Source organism: Vombatus ursinus, unplaced genomic scaffold (genome assembly GCF_900497805.2).
Source record: "Vombatus ursinus unplaced genomic scaffold, bare-nosed wombat genome assembly UNPS02000749.1, whole genome shotgun sequence".
Lineage (NCBI taxonomy): Eukaryota > Metazoa > Chordata > Mammalia > Diprotodontia > Vombatidae > Vombatus > Vombatus ursinus.
In genome coordinates this window covers 10,835,460-10,851,779 of record NW_020940527.1, presented here as the reverse complement: position 1 = coordinate 10,851,779, position 16,320 = coordinate 10,835,460, and the positions used below count along the sequence as shown (strand labels likewise).

Here is a 16,320-nt window from a genome sequence, read left to right as displayed (position 1 = left end):
AAAGAAATCTGACATCAAATAATTTGATGGAAAGTTCTGGTCTGAGGTTGATTAATATATATATATTTAAAGCACATTTTTTTGAAAGTCTAGTTAAGCTGCAAAATATATTTGAAAGAGTGAAAGAAAAAAAAAAGAAAAAAGAGTGATACATTCCCTCTTCCCAACTGGAGCAGACTGAGCCCAAACTGCACAATAAGGCCTCTGATGTTTTGGGAAAGTCCCTGATCAATCATATTAATAGTGTGGGAACTACTTAGAAGCCCTGGGTGAGTGACGCAAAAGCTCTAATGACACCAGAGGCTAAGTGGTTTCTAATTTCTATCCCTCAAAGTCATGTGGATTTAGAAGAATTTGTTTTGAAAGGTCACTTTAGGGATTGCAGAGACTGCAAAGGGACGGGAAGAAGGAATGGTTGTCCCAACAGGGCCCAGGAGCTGTGACCCTCAGCTCCACAGTCACAGGATGGGATCCTAGAGGGACCTTGGAGATCACCTGGTCATGGGGCTTACTCTGTCCTAGGAGAGGGCTCTCCAGCAAAGAGGATTAGGGAAATGGGATGGGGGCCATAATCCAGTGGGGCCACTAGAGACATGGGGAAGGGCAAACATTGGGGACAGGTCCCCAGGGAGTTGCCTTGATCCTACTGATTCTCAATCCTTACAAAGCAGGCAGAAGCCCTTGACTCCTATTTCTTCTCCTTGAAGATATATAATAATTAATTTGGGGGCCTATGATGCATAAATAAAATCTTTATTATTATTTATTATATGAGGCAGCTAGGCGACACAGTAGATTGAATGCTGGACTTGGAATTAGGAAGACCTAAGACCTTAGACTCTGGGTTACTTAACCTCTGTCTGCCTCAGTTTTCTCACCTGTAAAATGGGAATAACAAAGCACCTATATCCCAGGTTTGCTGTGATGATAAAATGAGATAATATATGTAAATGCAAACCACAGACTGCTATGCAAATGCTGGCTATTATTATAATTATTATTATTGTTATTATCTTAGAGTGACTTTAGCTCTTCTTCCCCCTAACCTCCTACATCCAGTCAGTAAGCAAATTCTGCTAATTCTCTCTTGGGAATAATTCTCAAATTCATGATCATTCCAATGGCCACCAGCTTATTTCAGGTCCTCTTTTCCTCTCCTTTGGCCTACTGCAGTAGCCTCCTGAACGGTCTCCCTGCTTCCAGTCTTTCCTCCAAAAAACTGGCAAACACTTTTTTTTTTTTTTAACAGCCCCAATTCAAGACCATCTTTCTGATGGGCAGGTCAGATCAGTCTCCCCTCTGCTTTGAGATCTTCCAAGGTGCCTTGCTGTCAAAAGGCTAAAATGGCAAACTCTTGTTATTCCAGAACCAAAACAGGACTTTTTCCTTAGTTAAAGGGGCATTGTGGTATGGTAGACAGAGGACTGGACTTGGGATCAGTAGGACCCGGATTCAAATCCCACCTTAGACACTTAGTAGCTGCAGAAATCCTGGACAAACCCCTTAAACTCTCTCACCTTCACTTTCCTCAAGGGGAGATGATGATAATCGCACCTCCCTCAGAGGGTTATTGTAAGAGCAGTTAGGTGGCACGGCAGATAGAGTAATTGACTGGAGTCAGGAAGACCTGAGTTCAAATCTGGCCTCAGAGACTTACTAGCGGTGTGACCCTGGGCAAGTCACTTAACCCGGTTTGCCTCAGTTTTCTCATCTGTAGCTGGAGAAGGAAATGGCAAACCACTCCATTATCTTTGCTAAGAAAACCCAAATGGGTTTGGACACAACTTAAGGTTGGACACAAAAGGCTAGACACAACTTAAGAACACCACCACAACGAGAAAATGGATACAAAGCATTTTGTAAACTAAAAGTGGTACAGAAATGGAAGCTGTTGCTGTAATTTCACAGTATCTCCTTTATCCGCTCTACCTGCTAGCCACACAGATAGGATTTACTGTTAGGACTATCTGTCCCCCTCTCCTCTCTGTATATTCTTGATCTCTCCCCTATACCTGGGATGGTCTATCTTTAGATTCTACTTCCTGAAATCCTCCTTTTCCTTCAAGGCCCAGGTCAGGTATCACCTTTTCCATGAAGTCTTCCTTGACCTTCTCAGCTAGAGGAGGACCCTTTCTCTCTCTACGTTCCTTCCCTCTAGTCCACCTGGCCCATTAGACACACAAACTTCACTTATCAAATTCTGACCTGTATTATGGTTATTTGTGTACATGCCTCATTCCTGACCCCAACTCCCCAATTAAGATGGGAAGGGAACTCCCAGTGAGGAAGCTCCCTCTGCCAAAGAAATTCAGAAGTCATCTACAATTCATCACCCTAGGAGTTAACTGGAACACTGAGTCAGTTACTGTGTGACAGAGACAGAATTTGAATCCAGAGTTCACTGACTCTGGCAGCATCATTCACGCTGCCTCTCTGTTGTTTCATTTAAAGCTCAGCTCAAAAGTCTTTTTTATATGAGGCCTTTTCTGATCCACATATTGCCTCCCCAAAAGAATGCCAGCTCTTTGGAGGCAGGGATTATTTAGTTTTTGTCATTGTACGCTTGGTATCTGTCACCTAGTAAACATTTCATAGACGTTCCCTCGAATAGGACCTCTCCTCAGGTTTTGTCTGTAGGTAGAACTATGACCTGCTCTGGGGCCTTCCACCAAGTGTCTGTGCCATTTCCCATAACTCCCTGGATCTGAGTTTCTGTTCCAGCCAGTTAAAATTGCTCGTTATCCAGAGCACATCTGCCCTTCCTTACCTTTCTTGAGTTGGTGCATAGGACACTCCTCTCCATCAATGTTTATTTCTTCTCTCCTTGAAAGGCTGACCCAACACTCATTTTCCTCCAGTAACCCTTTCCAGACTAACTTCCCATCTGATCAGATTTTCACTCACCTGGGCATCTCCTTGGTTCTCAAGCCTCTGGCTCCATACCTCAGCATGGCATATCTTTTGGCTGTGTCCCTATGGTTTTCCACATACAGCTCTGTCTGCTCCTCCCATCAGATTGAAAACTTGACATGTCAGGACTCTTTTCCCTGTTAGAACTGGAGCTCCGCAAGGCCAGGAACCATGTCTCCCTCACCCCGAGAGCTTAAGTGGGGAGGGGAACTGAATTTCTTCTTTTTCTTTCTTTCCCTCATGGCACTACAAACTACATTTGCTTATGGATATTCCTGACACCTAAGGGAAGTCAATGCTCTCCCAGTCAAGGCATTCAGGTAGGAGCAAGGTTAGGTTGAGGGATTATGGTCTTTTAGAAGAAGGGAGGTCCTCCCAGTTGCCTTTTCTTTATGACCAGCTCTTGGGAGAATCCAGGTCACAGACCTTGCTGCTACTGATATGAACAAATGGCTCAAGCAAGGATGGTCCCACGCCATGAAAACCCAGCTTACCGTCAAACATCCCATCAGGCTCTGCTCGAAGGGCCTCTGGAAAGCTCTTGGGTCACCGCACCAGTCCAGGAGCTCCGTTGCGGCATTGTGGAAGTTGGCAGGATTCTGCAAATGCTGTGGAGGGGAGAAACAACTGAGCATGAGGCAAGGAAGAGCAAAGAGAGAAAGAGATAGAGTTAAGAAGAACAGTAAAAATACCTAATACCTGCATATGCTTTACGCGTTTCAAAGTTCTGTAGGAAGCAGTGCGGTAGAGTAGAAAGTGAACTGAGCTTGGAGTGACAAGCCCTGAACTTGAATTGCCCGTTTGCCATGTTCTACTTGTATGACCTTGGACAAGTCATTTACCCTTTGTGGGTCTCAGTTTCTTCAACTGTATAATGGGGGTTTTGAACTAGATGACCTCTAAGGTCCATCCCAGCTCCAAATCTATGACCTAGGACGTATAATCTCCCTTGATGCTCACAATACCCTAGGGAAGTAGGGAGGGACAGGTATCATCCCCATTTTACAGCTGAGAAAGCTAAGGCTCTAACTCAAACGGTAAATAGTAAAGCCAGGACTAGCATGAAGATGTGCCTCCTAACCCAGAGCTCTCTGCCCTACAACATTCTTACTTCTAGAGGAATGACAAGAAGATATAACCCGACTGGTTGGTTTTTATTCGACAGCCTGTTTGCTAGGAGTTCCAGATCTGCTCAGGGAGCATAGTAGGTTTTTTGCCCCCTAGTCAGTTGACATGCAGAAACCTGCCAAGAGTTTCCCTTGGATCTCAGGAATAGCCTATAAGCAAACACAGCCCACAAGGGCAGCCAAGCAGCCATAAGGACAAACAAGTGTGGACAAAACACCCTATTCCAGTGGCATTAGGCGAGGCAGCCAAGGACATAGGGAGTTTCTCTGTGTTGTACATAAAGAGGGGTTGGTAATCAGATGTTAATCTATTTAACAACGGATACCAGATTAGCATCTGATAAACTATCCTCTTCTTTTCTATTGATTTGGGGGTGAGGAGAACAGAGGCATACAGCCAGGGTGTTTCTAGGGGATGGATATGAGAAACTGGGAAAAGAGGAACCCATTGCTTTAAACGATGCCCAGCACCTGATTTCCAAATCTAACATTCAACCACCTCCATGAACCCTGCCTCCTTGGCTGCTTACTACTCATGTGACTTCAAGCAAGTTACTCAACTTCCTTGGGCCTCCTTTTCCTCTTCAATAAAATGAGAGGTTTAGACTAGAAAGCCTCTGAGGCCCCCCCATTCTATCTATGACCCTATAATGCTGGTTCTGATGTACTCCCACTTTTTCACAGTGAGAAGGGGCTCTGAATCACCAGCCCTGTTTTCTCACAAACTCTGGACCCACGGTGAGGTCACTGGGAACAAAGAGATCTGGGGAGTCACACCCATGCCAGGACCCTGGACAGAGGCATCGGGCTCATTCCAGCTGAGACAGAAGGGGTTGTTCTCTCCCCAGGTCTGTGTTACAGCATGACCTTGGCTCATTTCTTGGAATTAGAAGCCCAGAACCTCCTCTTCTTTCTTCTCATGGCTCACCCTCCCTAGCTCGTGTTTGGTCTGGGCCACTGGAATTTTTGGGGAGGCATCATATGGCATTCTCCTACTTTGAGTCTACTATTCAAAGTCTTCTGGGTCCTTGGACCAAGAGGAGTCAGTTCCACAGCACAATGGGTCCAGCCTGTCAAGACTTGGCTTCAGAGTGAACTACCCACAGAGCTACAAGACAGGGGTCAGTATCTGGAAGCTAGGCTTCTTTTCTTTTCTTTTTAATTTTTTGTTTTCTTTCTTTTTTTAATTAATTAATTAATTTTTAGTTTTCAACGTTCACTTCCATAAGCTCTTGAGTTTTAAAATTTCTCCCCCTCCCTCCCCACCTCCTTCCCCAAGACAGCGAGCAATCCGACATAGGCTCTACATATACATTCCTATTAAACGTATTTTCACATTAGTCATGTTGTAAGGTAGAATTAGAACCAAGAGGAGGAACCACAAGAAAGAAGAAACAGAACAAAACAGAAGGAAAAAAAAAAAGCAAATAGTACGCTTCGATCTGTATTCAAATGCCCTAATTCTTTCTCTGGATGTGGATAGCATTTTCCATCATGAGGCTTCTGGAGATATCTTAGATCCTTGTATTGCTGAGAAGAGCTAAGTCTATCAAAGTTAGTCATCACACAATGTGGCTGTTACTGTGTACAATATTCTCCTGGTTTGGTTCACTTCACTCAGCATCAGTTCATGCAAGGCTTTCCAGGTTTTTCTGAAGTCTGCCTGTTCCTCATTTCTTATAGCACAATAGTATTCCATGACATTCATATATCACAACTTGTTCAGTCTTTCCCCAATTGATGGGCATCCCCTCAATTTCCAATTCTTTGTCACCACAGAAAGAGCTGCTATAAATATTTTTGTACACGTGGGTCCTTTTCCCATTTTTATGAAGTGCTATTGCTGGATCAAAGGGTATGCACATTTTTATAACCCTTTGGACATAGCTCCAAATTGTTCTATCTGGAAGCTAAGTTTCTCTAGGGATCTAGCAAATCCATGAGGTTTGTGTATGCAAATGAGTGTGAGCTCCTTAAATGTGAGTAAGGACAGGTGCACAAATACATATAGTCCTCTACTCGCCCATCATTGATGGAGCTTCTTTTAAATGCTGAGTACTATGGAGGATGGAAAAAAAGGAAGGCTGTCTCTCTGTAGAGCTTATGTGCTCGTCTTCATTTCACTGCATCTATTCCATTGAAACTGCTTTTGCAAAGATTCTCAGTGAGCCCAGTTTCCAAATCCAATGACCTTTCTCAGTCCTCTTTGACTTTTCTATAGTTTTTCCCCTAGCTGATCACTCTTCAAAACTGGATACTCTTTCCACACTTGGCTTTGGGGACGTCACATCCCCCTGCTTCTCCTTGCATCTCTCTTCCAACTCTTTCACTGGCTCCTCAGCCTCTTTTTAATTCTTACAAGTATCTGGTCTATTCTTGGCTTTCTTTTCTTCTTTCCCTTATAGTCTCTTCCCTGGAAAAGTCACTTACTTTCAAGTAAGATCATCCTCAAATCCCTATGTCTAGTCATGATTTCCCATCTTTAGTACTCAAGACCTACATCTAAAATTGCTTCCACTTGTACATCCACTGGCATCTCAGCCACAACATGTCCGGAAACAAGCTCATTATCTTCATCTAAGCCCTGACCCCACATTCTGACTTTCACGCTGCTGTTTATATCCAGTGTTGAGAATACTGCCTGCACATAGTAGGTGCTTAATAAATCTTTGCTGAGTGACTGACTGGGGAACTCACCCACTCACTTCCTTTTCATTTCAACAGTCAGTTATTAATCCCATTCACAAGTCACTGTGCTAGGTACAGGAAATACAAAGACCAAAAGGAAGCCATTCTTACTTTCAAGGTCTTTACATCCTATTGGGGGATAGGTGAGTAAATACAAGCTTAGTTTTAATAAGGAGAAAAGTCACTGCTTTTTCAGGCAAGGTAAGCTTGTGCCAGACTGTGGATGGCCTTGAATGAAAGAAATATGGCACAAGAGTTTGAATTTCCTTGACAAGCAATGGGAAACCACTGAAGATATCTGAGTAGAGGACTGATATGATCAAATCAATATGAAAGAAAAGATTATCTGGATAGTAATGTGAAGGACCCAGGCAGGTTAAGTACTTACACAAGGCCAAACATGGAGAAGTAGGATTTGAACCCAGGTCCTCTGACTCTAAAAGCTTGGGCTCTTTCCACTGTACCATTCTGCTTGCCCTCATACACTATTGTGTATTATGATTATGTATTTCTGTCTTATTCCCCTACTAGACTGTAAGCTCCATGAGGACAGGTATTGTGCCTTCTCTGTCCTTTTTATCTTCATCAAAGCACAGTGCTCTGCATAGTGGGCACTTTATCGATGGAAAGATGCAAGAATAAGAGTGAGTCTGGGCACAGGGTGATCCCTTAAACATCATGTTTCAGTTCTGATTTCTGAGGAGCTGAATCAGGACAGCATCTGACCCTGAGACTAGGATGGGACCGTGGCCAAGCTGGAGAACTCTACTCCTGTATTTCCAAAATGAGATACAAGGATCCATCCATTCTCATTCCTAAAATTCTACAGTATGTCTTAAACTACATCATGTGTTCAGCATCCCACAGAGTAAACAAAAAATCTCAGACCTCCTAAGCTCTTCTTTTAGTCATTTTCTCCTCTAATTCCTGTTGGCACTCCTTCCTTCCTTTATATCCCAGGGTTCCCTGGGCCTTCCACCCATTTGCCTTGCCTCAGTTCCTGGTATTAAAGGAAGTAAATCAGAAGAATTGGTACTCAGGTGGTGGCTCTGGGAACAAAGACCACAAGGTAAAATAGCCGTCTCTCTCCCCGATCCATGAATCAGTCAAGTTCATAACCCCAGCCAAATCACTCTGGGCTGGAAGCCGGGAGCCTGGGTGTGCCAGCTCCCACAGCAGCTGCTCTGGGGCTCGGGGACGAGTCAGACCAGTTCCCTGGCAGCTGCAGCCATGCACCTGGGGGGCACACCAGGGAAGCCCCAGGGCAGTGAGGAAGGCTGCATGGGGCTCCTTCTGGGACCTCAGTTCTCCCCTTCTAGAGACTGGGAGATGGTTAGATTTCTGAAGTCCAGGAGAGAGCCAGTGACAGACAAAGCTGAGCTTTGGGAAAGCAGGCAAATTGCTGAAGGTCCTAAGGGGACCTACAGTGCGCACAAGGGGATTCGTGGCCTCATCAGGGATCTCTTTATGACACTCGTGTCAGAGGAAAGGATGAACACCTGCTGCCCAGGGTGACTTTGGTAGTGTAGGTGTCGTCCCGTGTGGTGTTGGCATCTTCCAAGTGCCACATACTTCACAGTCTTGTCATAACCGATGAAGAAAGAACCAAGTTATAATTTCATAATGGAGCTTTGTTTCCTCAAGCTGTATCTACCTGTATGTTACCTGGCAAGCACTCCCATGTCAGAGTATCACATAATAGGATCACAGATTTACAGCCAGAAGAGCCTTTAGAGGTGATCGAGACCAATCCCTTTACTTACAGATGAGGAAACTGAGATCCAGTGAGGTTGACTTGCCCAGTGTTACATAGTTACTAAGTGAACCCTAGAGTTTCTGCCTTCCACCCCATGCAGGAATGCCATCCATAGCATCCTTGATGGTCAATCAGCTTCTGCCTAAATATTTCAGTGACAGGACACCCCAAAGAAGTCCATATCATTTACCATTTTTTAGTCTCTTAACACAGCATGTTCTCTGCTTTCCCAATACCAGCTCTACCTTCCTTGGCTCAAGTAACCACAGTAAGTATTGTTGAATTAAAATAATAAGAAAGAAGAGGCATAGTCTTTAAAATGTCCCACCAGTCAAGGGACCACACTTATATACATACAAGTAAGTGTCAGCTGCCTGAGGACTCAGGTCCTCCTGACTCCAAGGCCAATGCTCTATCCCCTGAGTCACCCAGCTTCCTCTATCACAAGAATTTTAAAAAAGATTTTAATAATTTCATTTCAATATAACAGATTTCCTTTGTAATCCTATGCATTTATTTTGTGTATTAAAAATACTACTCTACTACACTGAAAAGGGGTTCCTAGGCTTCACTGGACACTGTTAAAGGGGTCCATAATACTAGATAGGTTAAGAACCCTTAGCTAAATGAATCCTAGGGTCCCTTCTGGCTCTAACATTCTGTGATCTTGTGAAGTGTAATGTCTGCAACAAGGAAGAGATGCGTCTGGCCATACTCTGCCCCACAGTTAGGACAAGGCATATTGTGTGTCTGAGGCAAAGGGGGAAAACGGCTCCCCCTACTTTCTGTACACACACACACACACACACACACACACACACACACACACATACACACATACACACACACCCCTGACATCATATGTGACCAGAAATCTGGGACCTTCACAGTAATACATTGGACTAGACTGACCATAACAAACCTAGGAGACCCGCAGAGCAGAAATCTCTAGCATTGAACACATATGTGTATCCAAAAAGTAATCATCGAATCTGTACCCAATCCTAGCTCTGAGGTCTTATCATCGCATGGAAGTAACCCTGGATTTCTTAAAGACAATACCAGCAAATCAGGAACCGTGAGATGTGAGAGCACCCCGGAAAGGTTCAAACACCATCCTAGCCCCTGATGACTGTGCTGCTCAAGGCTCAGCCTAGCCATGAACAGAGAGGCAGGTGGGTCACTAGGTGATGTTCATCACTAAGTAATGACAGCAAGAATGAATACAGAAATAGCTGTCAATCTCCTTCCTCTTCCGCAAAGGGCAGTGACAGAGTGGAAAACAAGGGGACAGAGAATGCTAAGAATCTTTTTTTTAAGGCCATCAACAAACAATTTTACGGTTGGCGCTCTAAATGTAGACTCTTTGTACAATGACCAATGAATTGGTTTACTATTCAAGGAACCGAATCATGTCTAAGAAGATTAAATTTAATAGGTATAAATGTAAAGTTGAATATTTGGGGTGATAAAAATCAACAACTTGTATTTTTTTTTTTAAAAAGTAGATGTCTTGGTAGCCTGAAAGCTCAACAAGAATGTGATTTCGGTGTGACATATCTCTGTAAAAGCTTAGGCTGCAGGAAGAGAAGGATGGTGTATAGAATCTGCCCCAGGCAAACCACTCCTCTAATAATTCTAGGTATGATATTTTAAGAAGGATATTAACAACTTGATATGTGACAGGAGAGAGTGACCAGAGGGAGGAAAGAGAGAATAAGCACTTATTTAATGCATGTGATGTGCCAAGCACTGTGTTAATCACTTTACAAATATTATCTCATTCAATCCTTACAACAATCCTGGGAGATAGGTGCCATTATTTATCTCCATTTTACAGTAGAGGAAACTGAGATAAGCAAAGGATTCTGAAGAAGTTACAAAGCATACCTGGAATCTACTCCAGACCAGCAAACGGAGAGGGAGACAGGGAGAGAGGGACACGGGGGTGGGGGGCAGGAAGAGAGACAGAGACAGAGAGAGAGAGAGAGAGAGAGAGGGAGAGACAGAAAGAGGGAGAGAGTGACAGAGGGACAGAGAGACGGGGGGGGGGGGAGGCAGAGACATCTAGTAATCCAACCCAGAAGAACCAAGTGAAGATGCATTTCGCCCACATTATGACATGCATCTGGGTGGGCTGCCCATTGAGTTGGTCTGTCTTGGAAAGACACAGTAGAAGGGCAAACAGAAGAGTACAAAAAGGAGTAAGATGTACTCTGATCACATGTGGATAACTGTGCAGCCAATGATGTCACAAGGCTTTCTGATTCAAAAGCCCACTGCTTTTAACACCAACATTCTCTCAGTGATGCTATATAGCCATGAGTCATGGAAAACCACTTCTTGGTAGAATAAAAATTCCAGGTGCCCTAAAGGTCAGTGCAAAGACTCATGGTGGAGGTGAGTCAGCTGGAGTATATGCCCAATAGGGACTTGTAGGTTAGAAATGGCATAGGAGACAACATCAAGGACACATCCAAATAGAAAAGGAAGTCAGCTGGTCAGAGAGAGAGCAGAAGAGAAAGACAGCTCAAGTGTTAAGAGGATCATAAATATAAAACTAGAACCTTAAGAGGCCATTGAGTCCAATCCCCTCATTTTACAAAAGAGGCAAACGAGGCACAGAGAGATTCAGTGACTTGGCTGCCCTGGACTTTGTAAAATAATAGAAGAGCTAGAACAAAGAACTCTAGCACATTGGGTAGCTCCTTTAAGGACAATTTATGGAAGATGGTAGCCTAGAATCACACAGGATGGATCCATCACCATACTGAAGTATTTAGAGATGGATTCAAAATCCATCCATATTGGTACTCCATTCACTACTGCAGAGCACAGCCCATCTAAGCCTCCTGTGTGATTCTTGTTCATCATTTCCCAAACTTCCTTGTTTTTACAAAGCTTTCTTGCTGGGCATTCACCTGCCTGTTGGACATAACTTATAAGTGTACTGGGACACATGGAGTAACCAATCTGCTGGCCATAGCAATGGGGAGTTCTGCAGCATCACATTCTACTGTCCTAGATACTCAAAGGCCAGTTGGTCCTCTCTATCACTGTGGAATAGAGGGAAAAAGCCCAGACTCCTCAGCCAGTAACTAGCCATGTGATCATGAGCAAATTGCTTTATCTCTCCGGGTCTCAGTTTCCCCATCTGGCCAAGTGGGATAAAAACACTTTCCCTGCCTACAACAAGGGGCATCCGGAGGATATGATGTGATGCTATGTGCCAGTGTTTTGAAAAGTCAGAAGTGTTTTCGCAGTTTAAAGTGGTGTTATTGTTTCCTGAGCTCCCACTGTGACTGGGCTGGAGATAAAATGAATAACAGGAAAATAGCTATATAGAACAATGTTAGCAAGATGCTCAGGGTTTTACTCCTCTCAGAGCAAAAGGCTCTTGTGTGAAAGCCAAGTAGACATCTCAGGAGGCAGCAATGGCAGGGGAGTTGAGAATCCAAAAGCCCTTTGGCTGCTTCTAACTCAGCCAACACTCTAAAAACTAGAGAAGGCTCATCCCCTAAGGAGATTTTATCCAGAGGTGGGAAGGAGAGGGCTGGATGCTGGTGAGCTATGGCTAGGATTTACGACCAGGCTGGACTGCGGATTTACTATGGGATGTGTTGGGTACCCCTCCCTCCTCTCTGTGCCTTTGGCAGAGGAAGAAAGTAAAGGCTATCAGCCGAGGGTACCACAGACAGGAAGGGAGTTGTCAAGGATTGCCCATCCATGTTATGGAATTTGTGCCCAATCCTTTCATCTCTTTCCCACAATAAGAACACAGACTGGACCCCACCCCACCTCTACCCCAGTTGGTTTAGGAAACTCCCAGTGAGGAGGCTTCCTCTGCCAATGCAGGTTGGCACCCTCTCTGAAAAGCAGAGTCTTAGCCAGAGTTGCAGGAGTGCTGAAAGATAAGGGATTTGCCCAGGGTCATATGGCCAGTACGTGTCTGAGGCAGGACTCGAACCCAGGTCTTCCTGGCATGGAGTCCAGCACTCTCTCCTTCATGCCCCTCTCTCTCTTTGCAATGGAGAGGAAGGGAATTCAGTTTCTGGCTAATGGCACATTTTGTTCTTCCAGAAGACAATATGCCAAAAGAAGCCACAGTCATCTCCTACCCAATCCAAAGTATCTTCTCCCCATTTCCATCCACCATATGTCACGAAAGTCATCTTCCTAAGGTATTACTCTGATCAAAACACTTTAGTTGCTGACACTACCTACCAAATCCATGATAAATTCCTGAGGTCCTGCCATTAAAGGTCTCAATGTTTTGGCTTCAAGGGACCTTCCTTTTGGGTCCCAACTAGACTTGTCTTGTCCCCTGCTCTTACCTCCCAACCTTTGCTTAGGCTATCTCCCATTCCTGGAAAGGACTTTCTTTCTTGCCTCCTCCTTCCCTCCAGACCTCTATCTTTTAAAGGTCCTTTCTTCCCACCAAAGAACAATTCCAGCGCTAAACCCTCCACAAAGCCTTTCTCGAGTCTCACTTTGCTCTCCCTTCAAGAAATGTTGAGAGCACTTTGTTCCAAGCTCTTTTTCATTTATCTAGCTTGATTTGGCATTCTAGTTATTCATGTAAGCATCTTTTCCCTCTATTAACCTGTAAGTTTCTTGTGAGTCAGGTCCATGGTCCTACAGACCTTGGTACTCCCCAGGACCCTGCATGTAGAAGGTTTTTAATATACAGTTGCTAAAGTCAAATGACCTGGAATGAACTAGGCATCCCCAGAGGGGGACTGTCACAAGGCTTCTGGAGAGACTACTTATTTTCTTGCCTCCATTACCCTTCACTTTTCTCCCTTGCAACAATTTTTCAGAGGAGGAGGTACCAACCAACCAAGCCACCGAGCCACCAACCAAGCCACCAACCCAAGACTAGCAGGGGAATGAAAGGACGTGAGAAAGCAATTATCCAAATTGGAAATCAGTCCAGACACCCAGATTCACACCCACTAAATATAGAAAACAGATGCTCATCACACACAACGCTTCTTAGGTACAACAAAGTAAAGATGGGAACAATAAGCAGTTCGAAATTAAGGGCAATTACGGCGGGTTACTGTTATTTTATGAATATATCAAGACACTAACATGACAGCCCGGCTATGAAAACAAAAACATCTGAAAATCTACTTTATGTATTTTGATTTGCTGCCACGGAAAATAAAGGTGGAATTTTAATTTGGAAAAACTCATGTATTTCTGAGAGGGGGAGAACCCCATGTGTACCTGCCCCCTCCCCCCTTCCATACCCCCCCTCCCCCTTTCCTTTGAAACATGTCATGCTCCCAACAGCTAGGGCCTAATTTGCCATGTTTAACTGCTGCTGAAATGGAAAGTCATGCAAATAAGGTAATTCTGAGGAGCAAACTGCTTAACTACGCTAAATGAGTGATTACATTGATTTAGCAACGCCAGGCCAAATCACCAGGGCGGGTGGGGGGCTGCCGAGGCCCCTCGCCCCTCATGGAATCCACTCCGTGACTCCCTCCTCTCCTTAATCAAGCCATGAGAGAGGGGGGCCCCCAATAGCTGGCTGGGTTCTGAAGAAAGCAGAAATTGTTGCAGCAGCCAGCTACCGAGGCTATGGTTTGGGGAAGTGGTGGTCCGTGCACGACGTACCACACATCCTTCAAGGCCTGGGTAAAACCCTGCTTCTTCCAGGAAGCCTTTTCTGATCGCTCCAGTTCCCAGCGAGACCTCCTCTAATCTCCCATAGCACTTTAGCATAAGAAGAACTGGATTCGTAATCAGGAAGACTGCAAATTCTTCTAAGCTGTATGACTCTGAGCAAGGCACCTTGAGCTTTCTAAGCCTCTGTTTCCTCATCTGTAAAATGAGGGTAATAATGGCTAAAATTGATAATAATGGGTAATAATGGTAAAAATGTCTACACCCCAGGGTTGTTGAGAGGGTCAAATGAAACAATACATGAAAAACATCTTGTAAACCTAAATAAATGCTAATTAAATGTTAACTGATTGACCTTTTAAGGACCCAAGAGTTGAAGCATTATTTCCAGGATCATATCGCTAACAAGTGTCAAGGCTGGGTTTGGATTGATTTCAAGTCCGAGAACTTCTTGGGGACAAAGTGTGGCCCAATGGGAATCTCATTGGATTTGGAGTCAAAAGACCCGAGTCTGAATCCCAGTACTCTGTGTATGACCTTGGACAAGTCAATTCACTTCTTTGGGCCTCCAGAGAGGCTCCTTATTTCTCTGCCTCTGTTATCCTTCTTTCTTTATCTGTAAAATAAAGGAATTGAATCAGGTCTCTAAGGTCCTTCTAAACTCTCACTCCGATCACATGAAATGTCCCTGGGTGGGCTCAGTTTCCCTTCTGAAAGGCTGAACTTATAAGTAAGACGACTTCTTAGTGTGCTTTCAGGTCTCGGAAAGCCTCCCCTCCCCGACAGGATCCCTCCCTTACCTGCTCCCTGATATGAGAAATGCCACGCAGGAGTTTTATCCCTTCTGCTTAAGGCCTTTGAGCTAGTAAAAGGCAAATCCTGCTGGGAGGTTGTGACAGAATGACCCTTTTCTTATAGAAGGTGGAAACTGTCTGTTATAACTGTATGTTTAAAGTAGTTTTGATGCTATAAAACTATAATGATAGGATTCAGGAAAAGTCATTTCCCGGGGAGGGCACCTGAGTGATGAATTATCAAAGATAACCCCCGGGGAAGCAGGTAGAGTCGCTAACTGGAGTCCAAAGGCATGAGCAGTCATTGGGTTGAGACAATGTCAATCATTTCTACCATGCTAATGAACCCAGAGCTAGAAACCTCTCTTAGAGAGGAAATAGGAACTTAGTGGGGGCACCTGGCAAGGGCCCAGGGCTTAGAAACAGGAAGAAAGGGTGGGAAAAGTGAACTCCAGGGATGATGCCTAACTCTCCCCTTGGGACTGTTGGAGACTACGTCTAGATGACACACCCTTGACCAAGAGAGGAAGGAACTGAATTTCACCAAAATTGAATTTCACCAAAGGGTAGCATTAAAAGACTTCAGGCAACTAAACCACCCAGAAAGAAACAGGTAGAAACAGGAATTCCAAGTTAACGTCTCCACGAGGGGCTAGGGAGATGAGTGTTAGATTGCTGCAGAAAGACTGAAAGCTTAGGGGAGAGATCTTTGAGGGCCAGACAGGAAGGTCCAGCTGAAAGAATGCTGATTTTAAACCCAAGTTCTTATGCTTCCTTTGACTACAAGCAAGTCACAATCTGTCTGACCTTCAGTTTCTTCATCTGTAAAATGGGAATAATTACAGTCACACTACCTCCCTTGTAGGACCACTTAAGAAAGCTTTAAAGTGCAATAGAAATTTAAGTCTTGATCCTAGTGGATAGATCAGTTGGCCTTGGTCAGAAGGCTACATGCTGTGTGACACTGGGAAAATACTTTCACCTCATGGAGCCCTCTCTAAGATTATAAATTGTAGAGAAAGTGTAGATCTAAATTGATAGAGGAAGTTCCTCATGGAAAATTCCCTACACAGAAAAAAAATCAGAGGTTCAATAAAAAAATTAATAAGTACCTTGTGAGTATGTCCATAAGATGTGGGATCCAAGGTTATCTGAGGCTAACCTGTAGGTACTTTAGGATAAGAACTCTGTGCTCATCACTTTTGGTGTTTCTTCCATTGCTTTTGGCTTCGAAGGCAAACGGAGGAGGCAGACGTGATGATGAAATCACAAATATTTCAAAAGTGCAGAGTAAGTAGTTACCTAAATCATAGTCGTGTTTTGGCTGATTTAAAAAGAAAGGGAGTTTGTCCTGTCTACCCAAGAGGCTCCAGCATAGTGCTTTGCACATGTTAGGGGCCCCAGGAAGAAG

The 16,320-nt window shown here is 44.2% G+C and overlaps 1 protein-coding gene across 5 annotated transcripts in view; it reads right to left on the bottom strand.

The window, feature by feature from the left end:
* ZMIZ1 (zinc finger MIZ-type containing 1) overlaps nt 1-16,320 on the bottom strand; it is a 439,562-nt gene that overhangs the window by 168,848 nt on the left and 254,394 nt on the right. For all 5 annotated transcript variants that reach the window (XM_027858970.1, XM_027858962.1, XM_027858989.1 and 2 more), the window contains one exon: nt 3,405-3,518. In XM_027858970.1, the coding sequence (XP_027714771.1) occupies nt 3,405-3,518 (114 nt within the window). The remainder of the gene's footprint in view (nt 1-3,404; nt 3,519-16,320) is intronic.